The 20459-nt window shown below is 42.2% G+C and overlaps 1 protein-coding gene across 1 annotated transcript in view; it reads right to left on the bottom strand.

Moving 5' to 3' along the window:
* Window positions 1-19973, bottom strand: part of rogdi (rogdi atypical leucine zipper) — a 38626-nt gene extending 18653 nt beyond the window's left edge. Inside the window, exons 1-5 of the mRNA XM_060901316.1 lie at window positions 19823-19973; window positions 19039-19110; window positions 18852-18934; window positions 5466-5520; window positions 71-151 (exon numbers count right to left, since the gene is read on the bottom strand). Of these exons, the coding sequence (XP_060757299.1) occupies window positions 71-151; window positions 5466-5520; window positions 18852-18934; window positions 19039-19110; window positions 19823-19906 (375 nt within the window). The 5' untranslated portion in view covers window positions 19907-19973. The remainder of the gene's footprint in view (window positions 1-70; window positions 152-5465; window positions 5521-18851; window positions 18935-19038; window positions 19111-19822) is intronic.
* Window positions 19974-20459: the final 486 nt, after the last annotated feature.

The raw sequence follows: 20459 nt of genomic DNA, 5'->3' as shown, positions 1-20459 counted from the left end.
TGATCCGTTTCTGCAGTTACTTCAAAATGCGAAAACATTACGCGATATGTTGATTAATCTAAGAACCCACCTGTTGTAATTTCCACTGTTTATCCTCTCGGAACGTAAAATGCATGACTTGAGTGCTTTTAGCCACCTTAATATTGATATCCTGCAAAACATCATCACAATGCAGCCAATAGCTTCAAAAATCAAGCAAGAGACAAAGACTGCAGCAAATTTAACAACAAACGTGTAACAGATTTTCATTCAGGAATTTGAACAGCACATTTCTTGAAACTTTTTTTTATTTAAAAAAAAAAAAAAAAAAAACACGTTTACTGAGTATAAATTTAACTAAATATTCCATCATATACGCTCACCGGCCACTTTATTAGGTGCACCCAGACACCTGCAGTTTTCTAATCATCTAATTTCTTGACAGCAGCACAATGAATAAAAACATGCAGACACAAATCAAGTGCTTCAGTTAATGTTCACTTCAAACATCAGAATGGGAACAACTGTTCTCTCAAAGTGTGACTTTCGCTGCGGCATGGGTGTTGGTTTGAGCATTTCAGAAACTGCTGAGATCCTGGGGTTTCACACGCACAAAACAGTCTCTACAGTTTACACAAAATGGTGTGAAAAACAAAAAACACTGATGGAGTGACAGTTCTGTGGGTGGAAAGAAACGCCTTGTTGATAAGGGTAGTATCTCAGTGGGCTGCGACAGCCTGCGACTAGTTGGAAACACAACAATTGCGATAAAATATGCGAATTAGCGACAATTTTCACTTGGAATCACACCGAATTGATATCCGCATAATTTATTGCAATTGTTGTGTCTCCAACTAGTCGCAGGCTGTCGCAGCCCAGTGAGATACACTCGCACTTCCTGTCTCACGGAAACTGACTTGAGAAGGATTCGCGACGGCTTTGTGACACCAGCGACGCGTTTGCGGCTATTTTGAGAGAAATTTTGCCGCACGAATTTTTTGGACACGTTCAAAATTTCAGTGACGAAGGAGCGACACTTTGTGACTCATGCGAGGAAATTGAGAAGCCCCGCGAATGTTTCAAGGCACTTTTGAAACTCTCTCGCGAATGACGTTCGCAATTTGTCACAAGCTGTCACAGCCCAGTGAGATACTAGCTTAAGCGAAGTCAGAGGAAAATGGCCAGACTGGTTCAAGCTGCCAGGAAGGAGATAGCCGCTCATAGCAACTTTTTACAACCGTGGTGAGTAGAAAACCAATTCAGCATGCAACAGCAGAAGACCACATTGGGTTCCACTCCAAGAACAGGAATCTTAGAATCAAGTACAAGTTCCTAGTGGCCGGTAAGTGTATCTACAAAAAAAAAAAAAAACCTTTCCACTCAGACAGGAGGAACTTAACGAACAACATTTCACATTTATTTAGCCACCATACACAAACACACACAGTATAACTCAATTTGACTGACTTGCATCAGTGAAAAACATAGCAACACGTATAATACTAAAAAAAAAAAAATTATATATCTCATTATAATGACCATGCTAGAATGTTTACTACTGAAGCTAGTTTGTGTGCTAGCCTGTTTGCGACGGTGCTAATTTTGTGCCTGTCAAATATGATGCTAGTTTGTGAGCTATACTTTTACTGTGATGTAATAGATCGTGGGTTATCTGTTTACTATAGTGCTAACTTGTGGGTTAGCCTGTTGAAAAGACTGACGCTGCTTATTTATATACTTTTTATAAAATTATACTTTATGTAGAATTTGCTTAGGTATAATCCTAGTCTGCATTACAGAGGAATAAAATTGATGAGCCACACCATGAAGCTATGGGAAACGGTATTGGAGGAGAGACTGAGAAGAGAGGTAGCAATCTGTGAACAGCAGTACGGGTTTATGCCAAAGAAGAGCACGTCGGATGCAATTTTTGCTTTAAGAATGTTAATGGAGAAGTACAGAGAAGGCCAGAGAAAGCTACATTGCGTGCTTGTAGACCTGGAGAAGGCATACGATAGAGTGCCGAGAGATGAGTTATGGTATTGTATGAGAAAGACTGGAGTGAATGAGAAGTATATCAGAGTGGTGCAAGACATGGATGAGAACAGTGAAACAGCAGTGAGGTGTGCAGTTGGAACGACTGAATGGTTCAAGGTGAGGGTGGGACTCCATCAAGGATCTGCTTTGAGTCCTTTTTTGTTTGCCATAGTGATGGATAGCTTGATGGACGAAGTGAGGCAAGAGTCACCATGGAACATGATGTTTGCGGATGATATTGTGATATGTGGTGAAAGTAGAAAGTTGGGTTTGGAGAGACGGAGGGATGCATTGGAACGAAGAAGAATGAAGGTGAGCAGAAGCAAAACAGAATACATATGCATCAATGAGAATGGGGACGAGAGTGTAGTGGAGATGCAAGGAGCAGACGTAAAGAAAGTTGGTGAATTCAAGTACCTGGGGTCGACTGTGCAGGAAAATGGGGGCTGCGATAGTGAGGTGAGAAAGAGAGTGCAGGCAGGGTTTGTGATTGGAAAGTCCCAGCAAAAGTGAAAGGTAAGATGTATAAGAGAGTAGTGAGACCAGCTGTGATGTATGGATTGGAGACCGTACCCTTAAAGAGACAGGAGGCAAAGTTGGAGGTGGTGGAGTTGAGGATGTTAAGGTTTGCGATGGGAGGTTGGACAGGATAAGGAACGAGCACATCAGAGGGACAGCACATGTGGAGAGCTTGGGAATTAAGCTAAGAGAGATGAGACTGAGATGGTCTGGGCACATCCTGAGAAGAGATGCAGAGCATGTGGGAAGGAGAATGTTGAGGATGGAGCTGCCAGGCAAACGAAAACAAAGAAGGCCCAAGAGGAGATACATGGATGCGGTGAGAGAGGACATGAAAGTGGCAGGCGTGGTAGAGAAGGATGTGGAAGACAGGGAGCAATGGAGACGAAAGATCCGCCGTGGCGAGGCCTAATCGGGAGCAGCCAAAAGAAGAAAATCCTAGTCTGCATATTAGTCTGTTCACGGACATTAGTTTCTATGTTAGCCTGTTTACTATGGCGCCAATTTGTAGGCTAGTCTGTCAAATATGATGTTAGTCTTTGTGGGCTGGTCCTAGCTTGAGGATTAGCCCAACTATAATAACACTTTGTATTCTTTTATTTTGACACTGTGTGTATATAATGATTTTTTTTTTGCCTGTTTAGCTATAATGTTAGCTTGTATTATTGCCTGCATAGTACGACACTAGTTTGTACAGTGGTGCTTGAAAGTTTGTGAACCCTTTAGAATTTTCTATATTTCTGCATAAATATGATCTAAAAGATCATCAGATTTTCACACAAGTCCTAAAAGTAGATAAAGAGAACCCAGTTAAACAAACGAGACAAAAATATTATACTTGGTCATTTATTTATTGAGGAAAAATGATCCAATATTACATATCTGTGAGTGGCAAAAGTATGTGAACCTTTGCTTTCAGTATCTGGTGTGACCCCCTTGTGCAGCAATAACTGCAACTAAACATTTCCAGTAACTGTTGATCAGTCCTGCACATTGGCTTGGAGGAATTTTAGCCCATTCTTCCATACAGAACAGCTTCAACGCTGGGATGTTGGTGGGTTTCCTCACATGAACTGCTCGCTTCAGGTCCTTCCACAACATTTCGATTAGATTAAGGTCAGGACTTTGACTTGGCCATTCCAAAACATTAACTTTATTCTTCTTTAGCCATTCTTTGGTAGAACGACTTGTGTGCTTAGGGTCATTGTCTTGCTGCATGGCCCACCTTCTCTTGAGATTCAGTTCATGGACAGATGTCCTGACATTTTCCTTTAGAATTTGCTGGTATAATTCAGAATTCATTGTTCCATCAATGATGGTAAGCCATCCTGGCCCAGATGCAGCAAAACAGGCCCAAACCACGATACTACCACCACCATGTTTCACAGATGGGATAAGGTTCTTATACTAGAATGCAGTGTCTTCCTTTCTCCAAACATAACGCTTCTCATTTAAACCAAAAATTTCTATTTTGGTCTCATCCGTCCACAAAACATTTTTCCAATAGCCTTCTGGCATGTCCACGTGATCTTTAGCAAACTGGAGATGAGCAGCAATGTTATTTTTGGAGAGCAGTGGCTTTCTCCTTGCAACCCTGCCATGCACACCATTGTTGTTCAGTGTTCTGATGGTGGACTCATGAACATTAACATTAGCCAATGTGAGAGAAGCCTTCAGTTGCTTAGAAGTTACCCTGGGGTCCTTTGTGACCTCGCCAGCTATTACACGCCTTGCTCTTGGAGTGATCTTTGTTGGTCGACCACTCCTGGGGAGGGTAACAATGGTCTTGAATTTCCTCCATTTGTACACAATCTGTCTGACTGTGGATTGGTAGAGTCCAAACTCTTTAGAGACGGTTTTGTAACCTTTTCCAGCCTGATGAGCATCAATAACACTTTTTCTGAGTTCCTCAGAAATCTCCTTTGTTCGTGCCATGATACACTTCCACAAACATGTGTTGTGAAGATCAGACTTTGACAGATCCCTGTTCTTTAAATAAAACAGGGTGCCCACTCACACCTGATTGTCATCCCATTGATTGAAAACACCTGACTCTAATTTCACCTTCAAATTAACTGCTAATCCTAGAGGTTCACATACTTTTGCCACTCACAGATATGTAATATTGGATCATTTTCCTCAATAAATAAATGACCAAGTATAATATTTTTGTCTCATTTGTTTAACTGGGTTCTCTTTATCTAATTTTAAGATTTGTGTGAAAATCTGATGATGTTTTAGGTCATATTTATGCAGAAATATAGAAAATTATAAAGGGTTCACAAACTTTCAAGCACCACTGTATATTAGTCGGTTTCTTCTGGTGCTAATGTGTGGGCTGGCATGTTAAATATGATGTGCGTTTGTAAGCTAATCGTTTCTACTGTGATAATAGTTTGTAGGTTGGTCTGTTAACTATAATATGATTTTGTGTATGATATATTCTTATAATGATACTTTGTGTATTAGCCTATTAACAGTAATCTAGGTTAGCAGGTATGATACCAGTGTGGGCTAGCTGGTTGAGCACTGAGGTTTGAGAGTTTGTTTCCTTAAATGCTAGTTGGCCACTAACCCAGAAGAGTTATTTACAGAGATCTGGTTTTTTTTTTTTTTAAATCTGAAATGATTTTGCATTATATATTTAAAATGCAGTACATGTTTAAAATCCCAATACCGGGAGAGGATAATAAGCTCATGTACATTCTCAAAACTTTGGGACTCAATGAAAAGAATGTCATGTTTTCATGTCAATTATTACATCATCAACCATTTTATCAACTGGTTTTATCTCCTACAGCCTCAGAAGCACTTAAATACAGCTGAGGGAGCACTTTTGTCTGAAACGTCCTCTTCCTCTGAAAACCTTGCACAAATCACAGAACTACGTAGAGAGATGAGTGGATACAACATGGCAATAGAACACTTACAGCCTGAGTCAGAGCGTCTCCCTGCAGAGTGAGGACTCCTTTCACCTGGTCCATGCTAAACGAAACAAGAAAATCACAACGAGCTTGATTACTTGAAGTTGTAGATTTGTATGTTTATTATAAGTAGGTGATACGATACGGTTACCTTGTACTATTTACAGTGTTTGTACACTGAACTGTCTACTGATGTTCCTCATAGTACCCTTTTTTTATTTAAAGAGGTAGAAATTACAAATTATTCCTCAATGTAAATGATTAGTGCTGGGGTCTCTGCCCTCTTGCAAGATTCACTCTAGGATCATTGTTGATAATGCTTGCCATATACAGTATGTTCACATGAAGAATGAAGCACAATGCCAGTGTATCTACCTATTTAAAGTGCATACTCTGGACCACTTTCGGGGTTTTTTTTATATGAAAGTATGTCCCTTTACACACTCATCCAGAAGGGTAATTTTGCACAAGGCCATCTGTCTACAGGAGAAAAAAAATAAAATAACAAAACGCGTCTGGAAAAATCCCAAGGGAGTCTGGAGCCAGATTCGTGACGTCACCTCCGGAAGCACCAGCAGGCTGTGCGAGCTTTACACGGTTTCAGTGCACAGCCTGTGTTGACCAAGCGCTCCCATTTCTCTCTCACTGTCCGGTCTTTTGGAAAACGAGGAGTACTAATCCCATCAAGATTGGTGTTGCTACACCCTCCTACGCTACATCTGTTAACCATTTTAATAATTACATGATAACGTTGAAGAAATTTGCAGAAAACCACCAGGTCTTTTTCTCACAAACAAACCAGCGCTGACGTAGGATTCGGAGGGAGGCGTCCCGCAGATGACGTCACAAAAATCAATGTTTGCCGGGAAACCCAAATGCTAAGTTTTTTCAGAGGCGGACCAATTCAACTCAAATGGCTTGATTTCAACTGAATTTTTCTGGTATTGCGCAAGGTAAAAAAATTGCACAAAATGTAAAATCTGCCCGATATTTGACCAAAGTTTAATATAAAATAGGAGAATTACATTCATCTTGCTCCTGAATTTACCCATGATGATTTAATGCTCCAAAGATCCAGATGTGTATTCAGACTTAAAACCAAAGGGGGTGCCCTAAACAGTGTGTGTGTGTGTGTGTGTGTGTGTGTGTGTGTGTGTGTGTGTGTGTATGTATGTATGTATGTATGTATAAAAAAATTATTTTTTTATGTACACATTAGTGTCCAAAAGTCTGAGACCACAATGAAAATCTTGGATTTCTTCTCATCATCTCATTATCTCTAGCCGCTTTATCCTGTTCTACAGGGTCGCAGGCAAGCTGGAGCCTATCCCAGCTGACTACGGGCGAAAGGCGGGGTACACCCTGGACAAGTCGCCAGGTCATCACAGGGCTGACACATAGACACAGACAACCATTCACACTCACATTCACACCTACGGTCAATTTAGAGTCACCAGTTAACCTAACCTGCATGTCTTTGGACTGTGGGGGAAACCGGAGCACCCGGAGGAAACCCACGCGGACACGGGGAGAACATGCAAACTCCACACAGAAAGGCCCTCACCAGCCACGGGGCTCGAACCCGGACCTTCTTGCTGTGAGACGACAGCGCTAACCACTACACCACCGTGCCGCCCCTTGGATTTCTTATTTAATCTAAAATTGGAAATAAACAAAGTTTTTTTTAAATTTTGAAGTATTTAAAAACAAATAAAGTATGTGTTGGCGGCACGGTGGTGTAGTAATTTTCGGACTGCAGTTGTCACAGACAGTTCTGCACTCAAGTCTCCATCAGTGAACAATTGATAACTTCAACAAAATAGACTTCACGTTAAAACTAACACAGTTGTACTTTGTGATGATGTAGGACAGGTATTGAAGCAAGTTATTTATAGTCATGCCATGTTATCATCCGAATGAGGAAGCGTTCCCTTTTGCATCAGGTTCCTCTCAAAGTTTCTTCCTCATGTCGTCTGAGGGAGTTTTTCCCTTTGCCAGCTTCCTCATCAGGGATAAATAAATTTATTAGAGATGAAATTCTCTCAGGGGCGGCACGGTGGTGTAGTGGTTAGTGCTGTCGCCTCACAGCAAGAAGGTCCTGGGTTCGAGCCCCGGGGCCGGCGGGGGCCTTTCTGTGTGGAGTTTGCATGTTCTCCCCGTGTCCGCGTGGGTTTCCTCCGGGTGCTCCGGTTTCCCCCACAGTCCAAAGACATGCAGGTTAGGTTAACTGGTGACTAAATTGACCGTAGGTGTGCATGGTTGTCTGTGTCTATGTGTCAGCCCTGTGATGACCTGGTGACTTGTCCAGGGTGTACCCCGCCTTTCGCCCGTAGTCAGCTGGGATAGGCTCCAGCTTGCCTGCGACCCTGTAGAAGGATAAAGTAGCTAGAGATAATGAGATGAGATGAGATAAAATTCTCTCATATGTTTAAAGTCTTTATTTTTCTGTAAAGCTGCTCTGTGACAATGTCTGTTGTTAAAATCACTATACAAATAAACTGACTTAACTAACTAAACTATTTTGGGTTTTCTGAAACCAACACAGGGTCAGAATTACACATATAGGGTTAAACATATACATACAGCACAACTAATATCTGGTTAAATTTGATTTATATTTGGGGCAGCGGTGGCAAAATGGTTGAGGCTCTGGGTTACTGATCAGAAGGCTGAGTCCAGCATTACCAAGCTGCCACCCTTTGGCCCTTGAGCAAGGCCCTTAACCCTCTCTGCTCCAGGTGCACCATGTCATGATTGAGCCTGCACCTTAACCGCAACTTCCAAGGTCTCTGTTGTCATATTTTGCACTTCATAAATGCACCACACATTTTCAGTGGGAAGCAGGCAGGTCAGCTTAGCACCTGCACTTTTTTTGTTGTTTTTAAACTACAAAGCCACACTGTTGTAACACGTGTAGAAATTGGCTTAGCATTGTCTTGCTGGAATAAGCAGGGACGTCCTTGAAAAACATGTCGTCTGGATGGCAGCATATGGTGTTCCAAAACCTGTATATACCTTTTAGCATAAATTGAGCCTTCAAAGATATGCAAGTTACCCATGCCATGGGCACTAAACCACCCCCCATACAATCGCAGATGCTGGCTTTTGAACTTTGTGCTGGTAACAACCTGGATGGTCCTTTCCCCTCTTTAGCCTGGAGGACAGAACACCCATGATTTCCAAAATCAATCTGAAATGCAGACTCGTCAAGCCCCAACACATTTTTTCACTTTGCGTCAGTCCAGCTCAGATGACCTCAGGCACAGAGAATGTGGTGGTGTTTCAAGATGTTGTTCATATATTGCTTTCATTTTGCATGGCAGTTGCAACAATGAACCAAATGTGCAAAGCGTCATTCAGGTAAACGGTGGCTAACCAGCTTAACCAGCTTCATGAGGTAGTCATCTGGAATGCTTTGCAATTAACAGGTTTAAGTCATCAAAAGCGACGGCATGGTGGTGTAGTGGTTAGGGCTGTTGCCTCACAGCAAGAAGGTCCGGGTTCGAGCCCCGTGGCTGGCGAGGGCCTTTCTGTGCAGAGTTTGCATGTTCTCCCCGTGTCTGCGTGGGTTTCCTCCGGGTGCTCCGGTTTCCCCCACAGTCCAAAGATATGCAGGTTAGGTTAACTGGTGACTCTAAATTGACCGTAGGTGTGAGTGTGAATGGTTGTCTAGGTCTATGTGTTAGCCCTGTGATGACCTGGCGACTTGTCCAGGGTGTACCCCGCCTTTCGCCCGTAGTCAGCTGGGATAGGCTCCAGATTGCCTGTGACCCTGTAGAACAGGATAAAGCGGCTAGAGATGATGAGATTCATCAAAAGTTAATTCGTGGAATTTCCTGCATTCTTAATGCATTCGAGATCAAAAAGTAAATAATAATTAAAAAAAAAAAAAAGTATAGAAGGTGTACAAAAAAAAAAAATACATTAGAGAGTGCCTTTTTTAGGCAGCACAGAGAGAAGTTAGCCAGCTAGCTGAACTACAGAAAGGGAACATGGTGAATAAAGGGGCACCCAGGAAGTACAACTCACTCTCTATACCAGAGGCACTCGAAACTGCCAAACAGCGACTAACAGCTCTGACCACCCGGTTGAAGAGATACACCAAGGAGGGAGAGGCCAGGAGAATAAACAAGCTGTTCTCCACTGAACCAGCCAAGGTGTACTCTCAGTGGCAGGGAAACAACAACCGGTCAGACCCACCAAGAGCTGAGGTGGAAAAATACTGGAAAGACATATGGGAAAGAAAGGCATCACACAACACCGATGCCCAATGGTTAGTGGACCTAAGAGCTGACCACAGCAACCTCCCAGAACAAGAACCAGTAACCATCTCAATGGCAGATGTCCAAGAAAGGGTGTCAAAGATGAAGAGCTGGACAGCACCAGGCCCCGATATGATCCATACGTACTGGCTGAAGAAGCTAACTGCACTCCATGAACGCCTAGCAGCACAGATGAACCAGCTGCTGAGGGATGGGACCCACCCAGAATGGCTAACCCAAGGCAGGACAGTCCTAATCATGAAGGACCCCCAGAAGGGACCCATCCCATCCAACTACCGGCCAATTACCTGTCTCTGCACAACATGGAAGGCCCTGTCAGGCATCATTACGGCAAAAATGAGTAAGCATGTGGCTCAATACATGAGCGAGGCAGAGAAAGGGATTGGCAGTAACACCAGAGGAGCCAAGCACCAGCTACTGGTCGATAGAACAGTCGCCCGAGACTGTAAGAAGAGACAGACCAACCTGTGCACTGCCTGGATTGACTACAAGAAAGCCTACGACTCAATGCCACACACATGGATACTGGAATGTCTGGAACTGTATAAGATCAACAGGAACCTAAGGACCTTCATCCAGAACTCAATGGAAATGTGGAAGACAACCCTAGAGGCCAACTCAAAACCCATTGCCCAAGTCAACATCAAGTGCGGCATATACCAAGGAGATGCGCCATCACCACTGCTGTTCTGCATAGGCCTGAACCCCCTCAGTCGGATCATCAAGAAGAGCGGCTACGGGTACCGATTCCGCAGTGGGGCAACAATCAGCCACCTGCTCTACATGGATGACATCAAGCTGTATGCCAGGAATGAGCGAGAAATAGACTCGCTGATCCACACCACCCGGATCTACAGCGATGACATAGGGATGTCATTCGGATTGGACAAGTGTGGCCGGATGGTCTCAAAGAGAGGCAAGATGATCCGGACTGAGGGGATTGACCTACCAGAGGGCAACATAGGTGATATCCAAGACAGCTACAAGTACCTTGGCATCTCACAGGCTAATGGAAACCATGAAGAGGCCACAAGGAAGTCAACCACAGCCAAATACCTCCAGAGAGTAAGGCAGGTCCTGAAAAGTCAGCTGAATGGTAAGAACAAGGTCCGAGCCATCAACATGTACGCACTACCAGTCATCAGATACCCCGCTGGCATCATAAACTGGCCAAAGGAGGAGATAGAAGCCACAGATATCAAGACTAGAAAGCTCCTCACCATGCATGGAGGGTTCCACCCCAAGTCCAGCACCCTGAGACTATACACTAAGCGGAAAGAGGGAGGCCGAGGGCTAGTGAGCGTCAAGACCACGGTCCAGGATGAAACATTGAAAATCCGAGAATACATCAGAAAGATGGCCCCAAAGGATGAACTGCTAAGTGAATATCTCAGGCAGCAGAACCCTGATGAGAGTGCAGAGGAGGAGGAGGAGGAGGAACAGACAACCTGGAGGGACAAACCCCTACATGGCATGTACCACCGTCAGATAGAGGAAGTGGCTAATATCAAGAAATCCTACCAGTGGCTGGATAATGCAGGACTGACAGACAGCACAGAGGCACTAATCATGGCAGCACAAGAACAGGCCATAAGCACAAGAGCCATAGAGGCCAGGATCTACCAGAGTAGATCAGACCCAAGATGCAGACTGTGCAAAGAAGCCCCTGAAACAGTCCAGCACATAGTAGCAGGGTGTAAGATGCTAGCTGGATCAGTGTACATGGAGAGGCACAACCAAGTGGCTGGGATAGTACACAGGAACATCTGCAACCAGTATGGAATAGAAGTACCCAAGTCCCAATGGGCCATACCACAGAAGGTGGCTGAGAACAACAGGGCCAAAGTTCTGTGGGACTTCAGCTTCCAGACTGACAAACAGATCCTGGCTAACCAACCGGACATAGTGGTGGTGGACAAAGAGCAGAAGAGGGTGGTGGTGATAGATGTGGCGATCCCAGCTGACGCCAACATCAGGAAGAAGGAACATGAGAAACTTGAGAAGTATCAAGGGTTGAAAGAGCAGCTGGAACGGATGTGGAAGGTCAAGGGTTGCGTGGTCCCCGTGGTAGTGGGGGCACTTGGGGCAGTAACCCCCAAACTGGGAGAGTGGCTCCAGCAAATCCCAGGAACAACATCTGAAGCCTCAGTTCAGAAGAGCGCAGTCCTAGGAACATCGAAGATACTGCGCAGAACCTTCAAACTCCCAGGCCTCTGGTAGAGGACCTGAGCTTGAGGATGACATGGATACCTCCCCCCCACCGGGGGTGAGAAGGATATATATATATATATATATATATATATATATATATATATATTATATACACACACACACACACACACACACAGTGGGGCAAAAAAGTATTCAGTAAGCCACCAATTGTGCAAGTTCTCCCACTTAAAAAGATGAGAGAGGCCTGTAATTTTCATCATAGGTACACTTCAACTATGAGAGACAGAATGGGGGGAAAGAATCCAGGAAATCACATTGTAGGATTTTTAATGAATTAATTGGAAAATTTCTCGGTAAAATAAGTATTTGGTCACCTACAAACAAGCAAGATTTCTGGCTCTCACAGACCTGTAACGTCTTCTTTAAGAGGCTCCTCTGTCCTCCACTCGTTACCTGTATTAATGGCACCTGTTTGAACTCGTTATCAGTATAAAAGACACCTGTCCACAACCTCAAACAGTCACACTCCAATCTCCACTATGGCCAAGACCAAAGAGCTGTCAAAGGACACCAGAAACAAAATTGTAGACCTGCACCAGGCTGGGAAGACTGAATCTGCAATAGGTAAGCAGCTTGGTGTGAAGAAGTCAACTGTGGGAGCAATTATTAGAAAATGGAAGACATACAAGACCACTGATAATCTCCCTTGATCTGGGGCTCCACGCAAGATCTCACCCCGTGGGGTCAAAATGATCACAAGAACGATGAGCAAAAATCCCAGAACCACACGGGGGACCTAGTGAATGACCTGCAGAAAGCTGGGACCAAAGTAACAAAGGCTCCCATCAGTAACACACTACGCCGCCAGGGACTCAAATCCTGCAGTGCCAGACGTGTCCCCCTGCTTAAGCCAGTACATGTCCAGGCCTGTCTGAAGTTTGCTAGAGAACATTTGAATGATCCAGAAGAGGATTGGGAGAATGTCATATGGTCAGATGAAACCAAAATAGAACTTTTTGGTAAAAACTCAACTTGTGTTTGGACAAGAAAGAATGCTGAGTTGCATCTAAAGAACACCATACCTACTGTGAAGCATGGGGGTAGAAACATCATGCTTTGGGGCTGTTTTTCTGCAAAGGGACCAGGACGACTGATCTGTGTAAAGGAAAGAATGAATGGGGCCATGTATCGTGAGATTTTGAGTGAAAACCTCCTTCCATCAGCAAGGGCATTGAAGATGAAACGTGGCTGGGTCTTTCAGCATGACAATGATCCCAAACACACCACCTGGGCAACGAAGGAGTGGCTTCGTAAGAAGCATTTCAAGGTCCTGGAGTGGCCGAGCCAGTCTCCAGATCTCAACCCCATAGAAAATCTTTGGAGGGAGTTGAAAGTCCGTGTTGCCCAGCGACAGCCCCAAAACATCACTGCTCTAGAGGAGATCTGCATGGAGGAATTTGCCAAAATACCAGCAACAGTGTGTGAAAACCTTGTGAAGACTTGCAGAAAACGTTTGACCTCTGTCATTGCCAACAAAGGGTATGTAACAAAGTATTGAGATGAACTTTTGTTATTGGCCAAATACTTATTTTCCACCATAATTTGCAAGTAAATTCTTTAAAAATCAGACAATGTGATTTTTCTGGATTTTTTTCTTCTTCTCATTTTGTCACTCATAGTTGAGGTATACCCATGATAAATTACAGGCCTCTCTCATCTTTTTAAGTGGGAGAACTTGTGGCACCAAAGGAAGTAGGTTACTTGAAGGGGCAATAACTTCTGATGCAATCTTAAAACCTAACTGGTTGATAATTTATGGGAATACAAACCGTCCCAAGCAGCACGGTATGTGCGGTTCAATATTTTGTCAACCAAAACGTGTATTTTCTACTTCGCAGACCACCTCCATTCTATGGCGTAATGTAGGCTGGTGAATTCAGGATTTGTTAGGAATTAAAAGTATGTAGCCTAGAGTTACCATATATAGGATTATTTATTACACTTTAAAAACATTTAAGTTTTTTTTCCGAAATGGACAGACGGGGAGAGTTGGGACAGTTCATGTTGCAGGTTTTTTCTTGTGGTTTACAAATATGAAATTGTTTAAAAAGTTTTTTTATTTAAAATGTGGGCATGTACCTACATGAGGATTAAGCTCATTTAATTCCTTCTTGAGAATGGAACTGTTTTGTCAAGTCAGGTTTTGGGTAAACTGGCATGTCTGTGAAGATTCTCAATCATCCAGGTCATAGTAAACTGTGGGTGGTAGAAATGGGCAACTGGACTTGCTTGAAGATTCTTGAAAACGTTTCACCCCTCGTCCAAAAGGCTTCCTCAGTTCTGTCTGACTAATAGGGAGTGTTAGTCTGTCCCTATTAGTCAGACAGAACTGAGGAAGCCTTTTGGACGAGAGGTGAAACGTTTTCAAGAATCTTCAAGCAAGTCCAGCTGCCCATTTCTACCACCCACGGTAAACCTGGCATTTTTTTTTTTTTTTTTAATAGCTGTACCAGCATTGTGTGTTCAGACAGTTCATATGTTGCAAGTTTTGATAATAAATAAAAATGAAATCCTGTGTGCCTTGGCATTTCATTTTTGTTCCATATCTCCTCACGATGTCCCAAGTCTCCCAACATAATGTCCCATGTTTCCCTGAAGCAAGAAGGCCAGTATATGTGACAAGCTGAGAAATTAATGTCTCATGGTGTAGTAAATACTCTCTCATGCAATAGCAATGTGAAACTACCTGCAAAGCATTTCACGCAATCTACAAAAGCTGAAAACTTGTCCCAAGTTTCCCCGCTCTCCCCGACCACACTCTGTTTTGCGTTCATTTTTAATTAATCTGAATGGAAAGTCGAATCTGTAAAATATTCAAACGAATTTCTGAGTTTGTCAGTATTTGGTATATCCTCTTTTTGCTATGACATCGTGCACATGGACTCCATGCATGCAAAACCTTATGATCCATTTTAGACCAAAAGGTCATCTGATCACATGCTTAATTCAAGAGAATTAGGCATTAGGAAAGCCTGACTTTTTATACAAAGCAGTTAACACGGTCAAGATCATAAAGTTGCTTACATTTAAAGAGGAACTGAGAAATAGTGCAGAATCTTGAGTATTAAATGTTCAAGATCTTGAACATTTAATTTTTTTTGTTTTAAACATTTAAAAAAGTACCAAAACCTTCTGTTTATTTCCAATTAAAATAAATAAAAAACCCAGATTTTCAGTGTGGTCTCAGACTTTTGGACAACACCGTCGACGAATCCTACAACCCATGGAAACACTCTTTTAAAAAAAAAAAAAAGAGGAGTTAGAAATGTTAGCGCTGTTAGTCTAGTCTGTGAATTCGAGCTCAGATCCTCAACCTCAACTTAAGATGTTCATGGAATTTTTTTTTTTTTTTTTTTTTTTTTTAAATCCTACTTGTGTAGTTATGCTGCTAGTTTCTACCTGCAATCTTTTCCAATATTTTTAGTTGGTTCCATTTCCCAAAATATAAGCAAATTAATAGCCTAAATTAAACCACAGGAGCCCTGATGGGTGAATCAACACTATGTTCATATTTTTTTTAACTATATACAGTGCTCAGCGTAAATGAGTACACCCCCTTTGAAAAGTAACATTTTAAACATTCCAAAATGTTGACAAGACAAAGTTTAATATAACATCTGTTTAACTTATAACGTGAAAGTAAGGTTAATAATATAACTTGGATTACACATTTTTCAGTCTTACTCAGATTAGGGTGGTGCAAAAATGAGTACACCCCACAACAAAAACTACTCCATCTAGTACTTTGTATGGCCTCCATGATTTTTAATGACAGCACCAAGTCTTCTAGGCATGGAATGAACAAGTTGGCGACATTTTGCAACATCAATCTTTTTCCATTCTTCAACAATGACCTCTTTTAGTGACTGGATGCTGGATGGAGAGTGATGCTCAACTTGTCTCTTCAGAATTCCCCATAGGTGTTCGATTGGGTTCAGATCAGGAGACATACTTGGCCATTGAATCACTTTCACCCTGTTCTTCAGAAATCCAACAGTGGCCTTCAATGTGTGTTTAGTCACGTTGGAAAAGTGCACGATGACCAAGGGTACGGAGTGATGGTAGCATCTTCTCTTTCAGTATAGAGCAATACGTCTGTGAATTCATGATGCCATCAATGAAATGCAGCTCCCCGACACCAGCAGCACTCATGCAGCCCCACATAAGGACACTGCCACCACCATGTTTCACTGTAGGCACCATGCGTTTTTCTTTGTATTCCTCACCTTTGCGACGCCATACAGTTTTGAAGCCGTCAGTTCCAAAAACATTTATCTTGGTCTCATCACTCCAGAGTATAGAGTCCCAGTAGTCTTCATCTTTGTCAGCATGGGCCCTGGCAAACTCGAGGCAGGCTTTTTTGTGCCTGGGCTTTACCTTGTGCTGGGATCTACCAGATCGCAGCAGAAAAATTTACTGTTAAAACCTGTTGTTAAAACAAAGTGTGGTGAAGCAGCTTTTAGCTACTATGCAGTACAGCTATGGAACCAACTGCCAGAGGACATCAAAAATGCTCCTGCTGTTGGCAGCTTCAAATCTAGGTTAAAGACCAAGCTGTTTTCAGATGCTTTCTGCTAAATTATTAATATTGCCATCTCTACATGTTTTAAACTCTTTACTTTTACAGTCTCTCCATGTTTTAAATTTTACTTAACTTTTATTCTATTTTATTCTGCTGGGTTTTTTTTTTGAACTTTTATCTCATTTTATTATTTTATTTTTACTATTGTTTAATTCTTATTAATTTTCTTCCCCATTTATTTTATGTAATTTTATTTTCTATTGTTTACTGTTTTGCTTTTACTTCTGTAAAGCACATTGAACTGCCACTGTGTATGAAATGTGCGATATAAATAAACTTGCCTTGGGCTTTAGGAGAGGCTTCTTTCGTGGGCGGCATCCACGCATGCCATTCCTCTGCAGTGTACGCTGTATTGTGTCACGAGAAATAGTCACCCCAGTTTGGCTTTCTACTTCTTTAGATAACTGCAGTGAACTTGCATGCCGATTTTCCTCAACCCTTCTCATCAGAAGACGCTCCTGTCGAGGTGTTAACTTCCGTGGACGACCTGGACGTCTCTGCGAGATGGTTGCAGTTCCATCTTTCTTAAATTTTTGTACTTTTGCTACAGTATTCTGACTGATAAGTAAAGCTTTGCTGATCTTCTTGTAGTCTTCACCTTCGTGGTGGAAAGAAATTATTTTCTTTTGGGAATTCTGAAGAGACAAGTTGAGCATCACTCTCCATCCAGCATCCAGTCACTAAAAGAGGTCATTGTTGAAGAATGGAAAAAGACTGATGTTGCAAAATGTCGCCAACTTGTTCATTCCATGCCTAGAAGACTTGGTGCTGTCATTAAAAATCATGGAGGCCATACAAAGTACTAGATGTAGTAGTTTTTGTTGTGGGGTGTACTCATTTTTGCACCACCCTAATTTGAGTAAAACTGAAAAATGTGTAATCCAAGTTATATTATTAACCTTACTTTCCCGTTATAAGTTAAACAGATGTTATATTAAACTTTGTCTTGTCAACATTTTGGAAATTGTTTGTGTTCATTGAGAGATTTGTTTAAAATGTTACTTTTCAAACGGGGTGGACTCATTTACGCTGAGCACTGTATCTGACTGCTTGCTTGCACCCACATAAAAGTAAATGTCCTGCTCACGTGACTTTCTCGATCTCTCTTTTTGAAACGTGCCTCATATTCCTATCTGCATCTGTTATTATTTGAACAATATGTTCGTATTCAGCTTTACTCCTAGTCTACATTTTAACATACGATGACCTTTTTTCTTTACCGCAACATTTTACTGACCCTGAATTTTGCACGTTTCCTCACTAAACCAGAATAACATACTGATCATTTTGTTTGTATAAAATGTCCTACTGATATCCGCTGCTACAGTAAAGCCACTATTTTAGCTTTTTTTTTTTAAGGCTGTATACTGAGGCTAACTTTCACCACCATTCTTCTGTTTCTTCATCTTTTTATTTTTCTTTAAAACCTGGTTGTTGTTTTTTTTTTACATTTCAGATTTCAGTGTTAAACTTGAACCATTGAAATACCCTGACAAAATGTTGGGGAATTTGAATTCCAATTGCTGGCTTATGTCATCATAATGATCACTACAGCGGCTAAGCAGCTTTGCTTAAACGCCCACTCTGTAGAAATACATGTTCCATGCAGTCGATCTGCACGATCTGGAGAGTTTTGCAGTTTTGTAGCTATGCCTAAGGCATGAAGGACAACATCCAGTGGGCTCATGAAATCCCACAATGCACTGCAATAGGTTAGAGAATAAATTATGTACTCGTATGGGTACAGAATATCCATATGGATGTTTATCAGGAATTACTCTCTCAAGTTTTTCTCTCAACACCTGTCACAATTTTTGCGTACTTTTGTGGTAGCCAATCTAAACTGCTACTCTTGCGCTGGATTTATCAAACTTGTTAACAGTTTATGGAGCGTCGCTATTGGACTTGATCCGAAACCCTGGATCTGTATCAGATCAGATTTACTTTATCCAATCAGCTGAGGTTAACACGGCATCTATGAACACAGGACACAAACTGTCTTAAAGCAGGGTTAGTCAAAATTATCTGAACACTACTGGATTATTTTGCTCCTGAACATCTGGTGCGCCGTGACCGCTGCCGGCGTAATTGGGCCCTACTTTTTTGACACCCCGACAGTGACGTCAGACGTCTACTTACAGATGGTGCAGCAGTACGCCATTGACGAACTTCCACGACCGATCCGATTGGTTTCCAACATTTAAGCGTGAACATAATTTTGACTAGATATATCATCTGAACATGCTACTCAAACTCAACCCCACACATACAAACATACGACGCAAGACTGCTTACGTTGAGCTGCCAAGAATGAAGTTCTCTTGTTTGAGTTGACCCTCCATTCCTGGTGCAGGCACTGAGAAACGTCTCAAAGCCTCCTAAATGATGAAAACGAAAGGTTTAATACGATGTCTGACATTTAAAAAGGAGAGTCAATCTAGGGATAAGCCTTTCGTTGAATTTGGATATAAATTACACTTACTTTCAAAATCTCCTGCAGCTGTTTCAACACGGCATGAACCTCCTCTTTAAGGAGCCAGTTAAACTCTTCCTCCTGTGTGAGAAAGCAAGAGATGTTCAGCATTTATGTAAAAAAAAAAAAAAAAAAAAGTGTTTGGTAATTATTATGATAGGGGCGGGATGGTGGTGTAGTGGTTAGCGCTGTCGCCTCACAGCAAGAAGGTCCGGGTTCGAGCCCTGTGGCTGGCGAGGGCCTTTCTGTGTGGAGTTTGCATGTTCTCCCCGTGGGTTTCCTCCGGGTGCTCCGGTTTCCCCCACAGTCCAAAGACATGCAGATTAGGTTAACTGGTGACTCTAAATTGACCGTAGGTGTGAATGTGAAGATGTGTGAATGGTTGTCTGTGTCTATGTGTCAGCCCTGTGATGACCTGGCGACTTGTCCAGGGTGTACCCCGCCTTTCGCCCGTAGTCAGCTGGGATAGGCTCCAGCTTGCCCGCGACCCTGTAGAACAGGATAAAGCGGCTAGAGATGATGAGATGAGATGAATTATTATGACTGAATGAAATTTCTGCATATGGAAAATCAACATGCTTTTGAGATGAAGCTAAATGTAGATATACAATGAAGTCTGTATGCTGACAACTAAAAACAAATGCATGTTGTTTGAAACAGGACTGTCAGGGTGATTGATCTCATGCACCTCTGGGTCCAATCATCAGTGCAATAACAAGACAGATAGACAAGATAGAGAGATAGACAGAGCTGATGAAGCAAACAAAACAGAGGAAATATAAAATATCCTCACCAGCACAGCTCTCTCTGCTTGACTCGCAGCGGACATTTTTGAGAGATCAGAGACGACAGTCTGATCTACACCGATCACAACCATTTAACCTCAAATCCGCGCAGTAAATACACTGGAATGACAGACGGTTTTGTTGAGGAGAGCTCTTAACCACGCCCACTTCGGTATTCACTTCCGGTGAGCGACGCCACGCCCTCTATCTGAAACACACGTTTCCACCAAATCAAGAAGGGAAATGGCACTATTTCCGGTTGTGTTTATAATATACAAATAACAATATTGACTGTTATGTATGTTATGGGTTGTTTTACAATCAGGGTACGCAAGCTAAAAATCACATTTAACACTTATTATCTTCAATATCAAAAGGCTTGACTAAATAAACTTGGTTGTTTATTGTAGCCCTGTGATAGCTCTATTTACCATGCAAAAAAAAATTGGTGATAACGTTATTTTTGGTGAATGTATGGCAATATATGTCATATTTAGCAAAATGACTCGTGTCATTTAGAAAAAGTGCTTTTTTGACCACAGGTAGCTCCAAAAGGGATGCACTTAAATCATTCTTTATACCATAAAACAAATATTTGGTTCCATATCATTGGAAACATCGTTAAGTTTTATTGTTGAATGCCAG

The sequence above is a fragment of the Neoarius graeffei genome, chromosome 20 (genome assembly GCF_027579695.1).
Source record: "Neoarius graeffei isolate fNeoGra1 chromosome 20, fNeoGra1.pri, whole genome shotgun sequence".
Lineage (NCBI taxonomy): Eukaryota > Metazoa > Chordata > Actinopteri > Siluriformes > Ariidae > Neoarius > Neoarius graeffei.
Note: the sequence above shows the minus strand (reverse complement) of the source record. Positions and strands in the feature narration are given on the sequence as shown.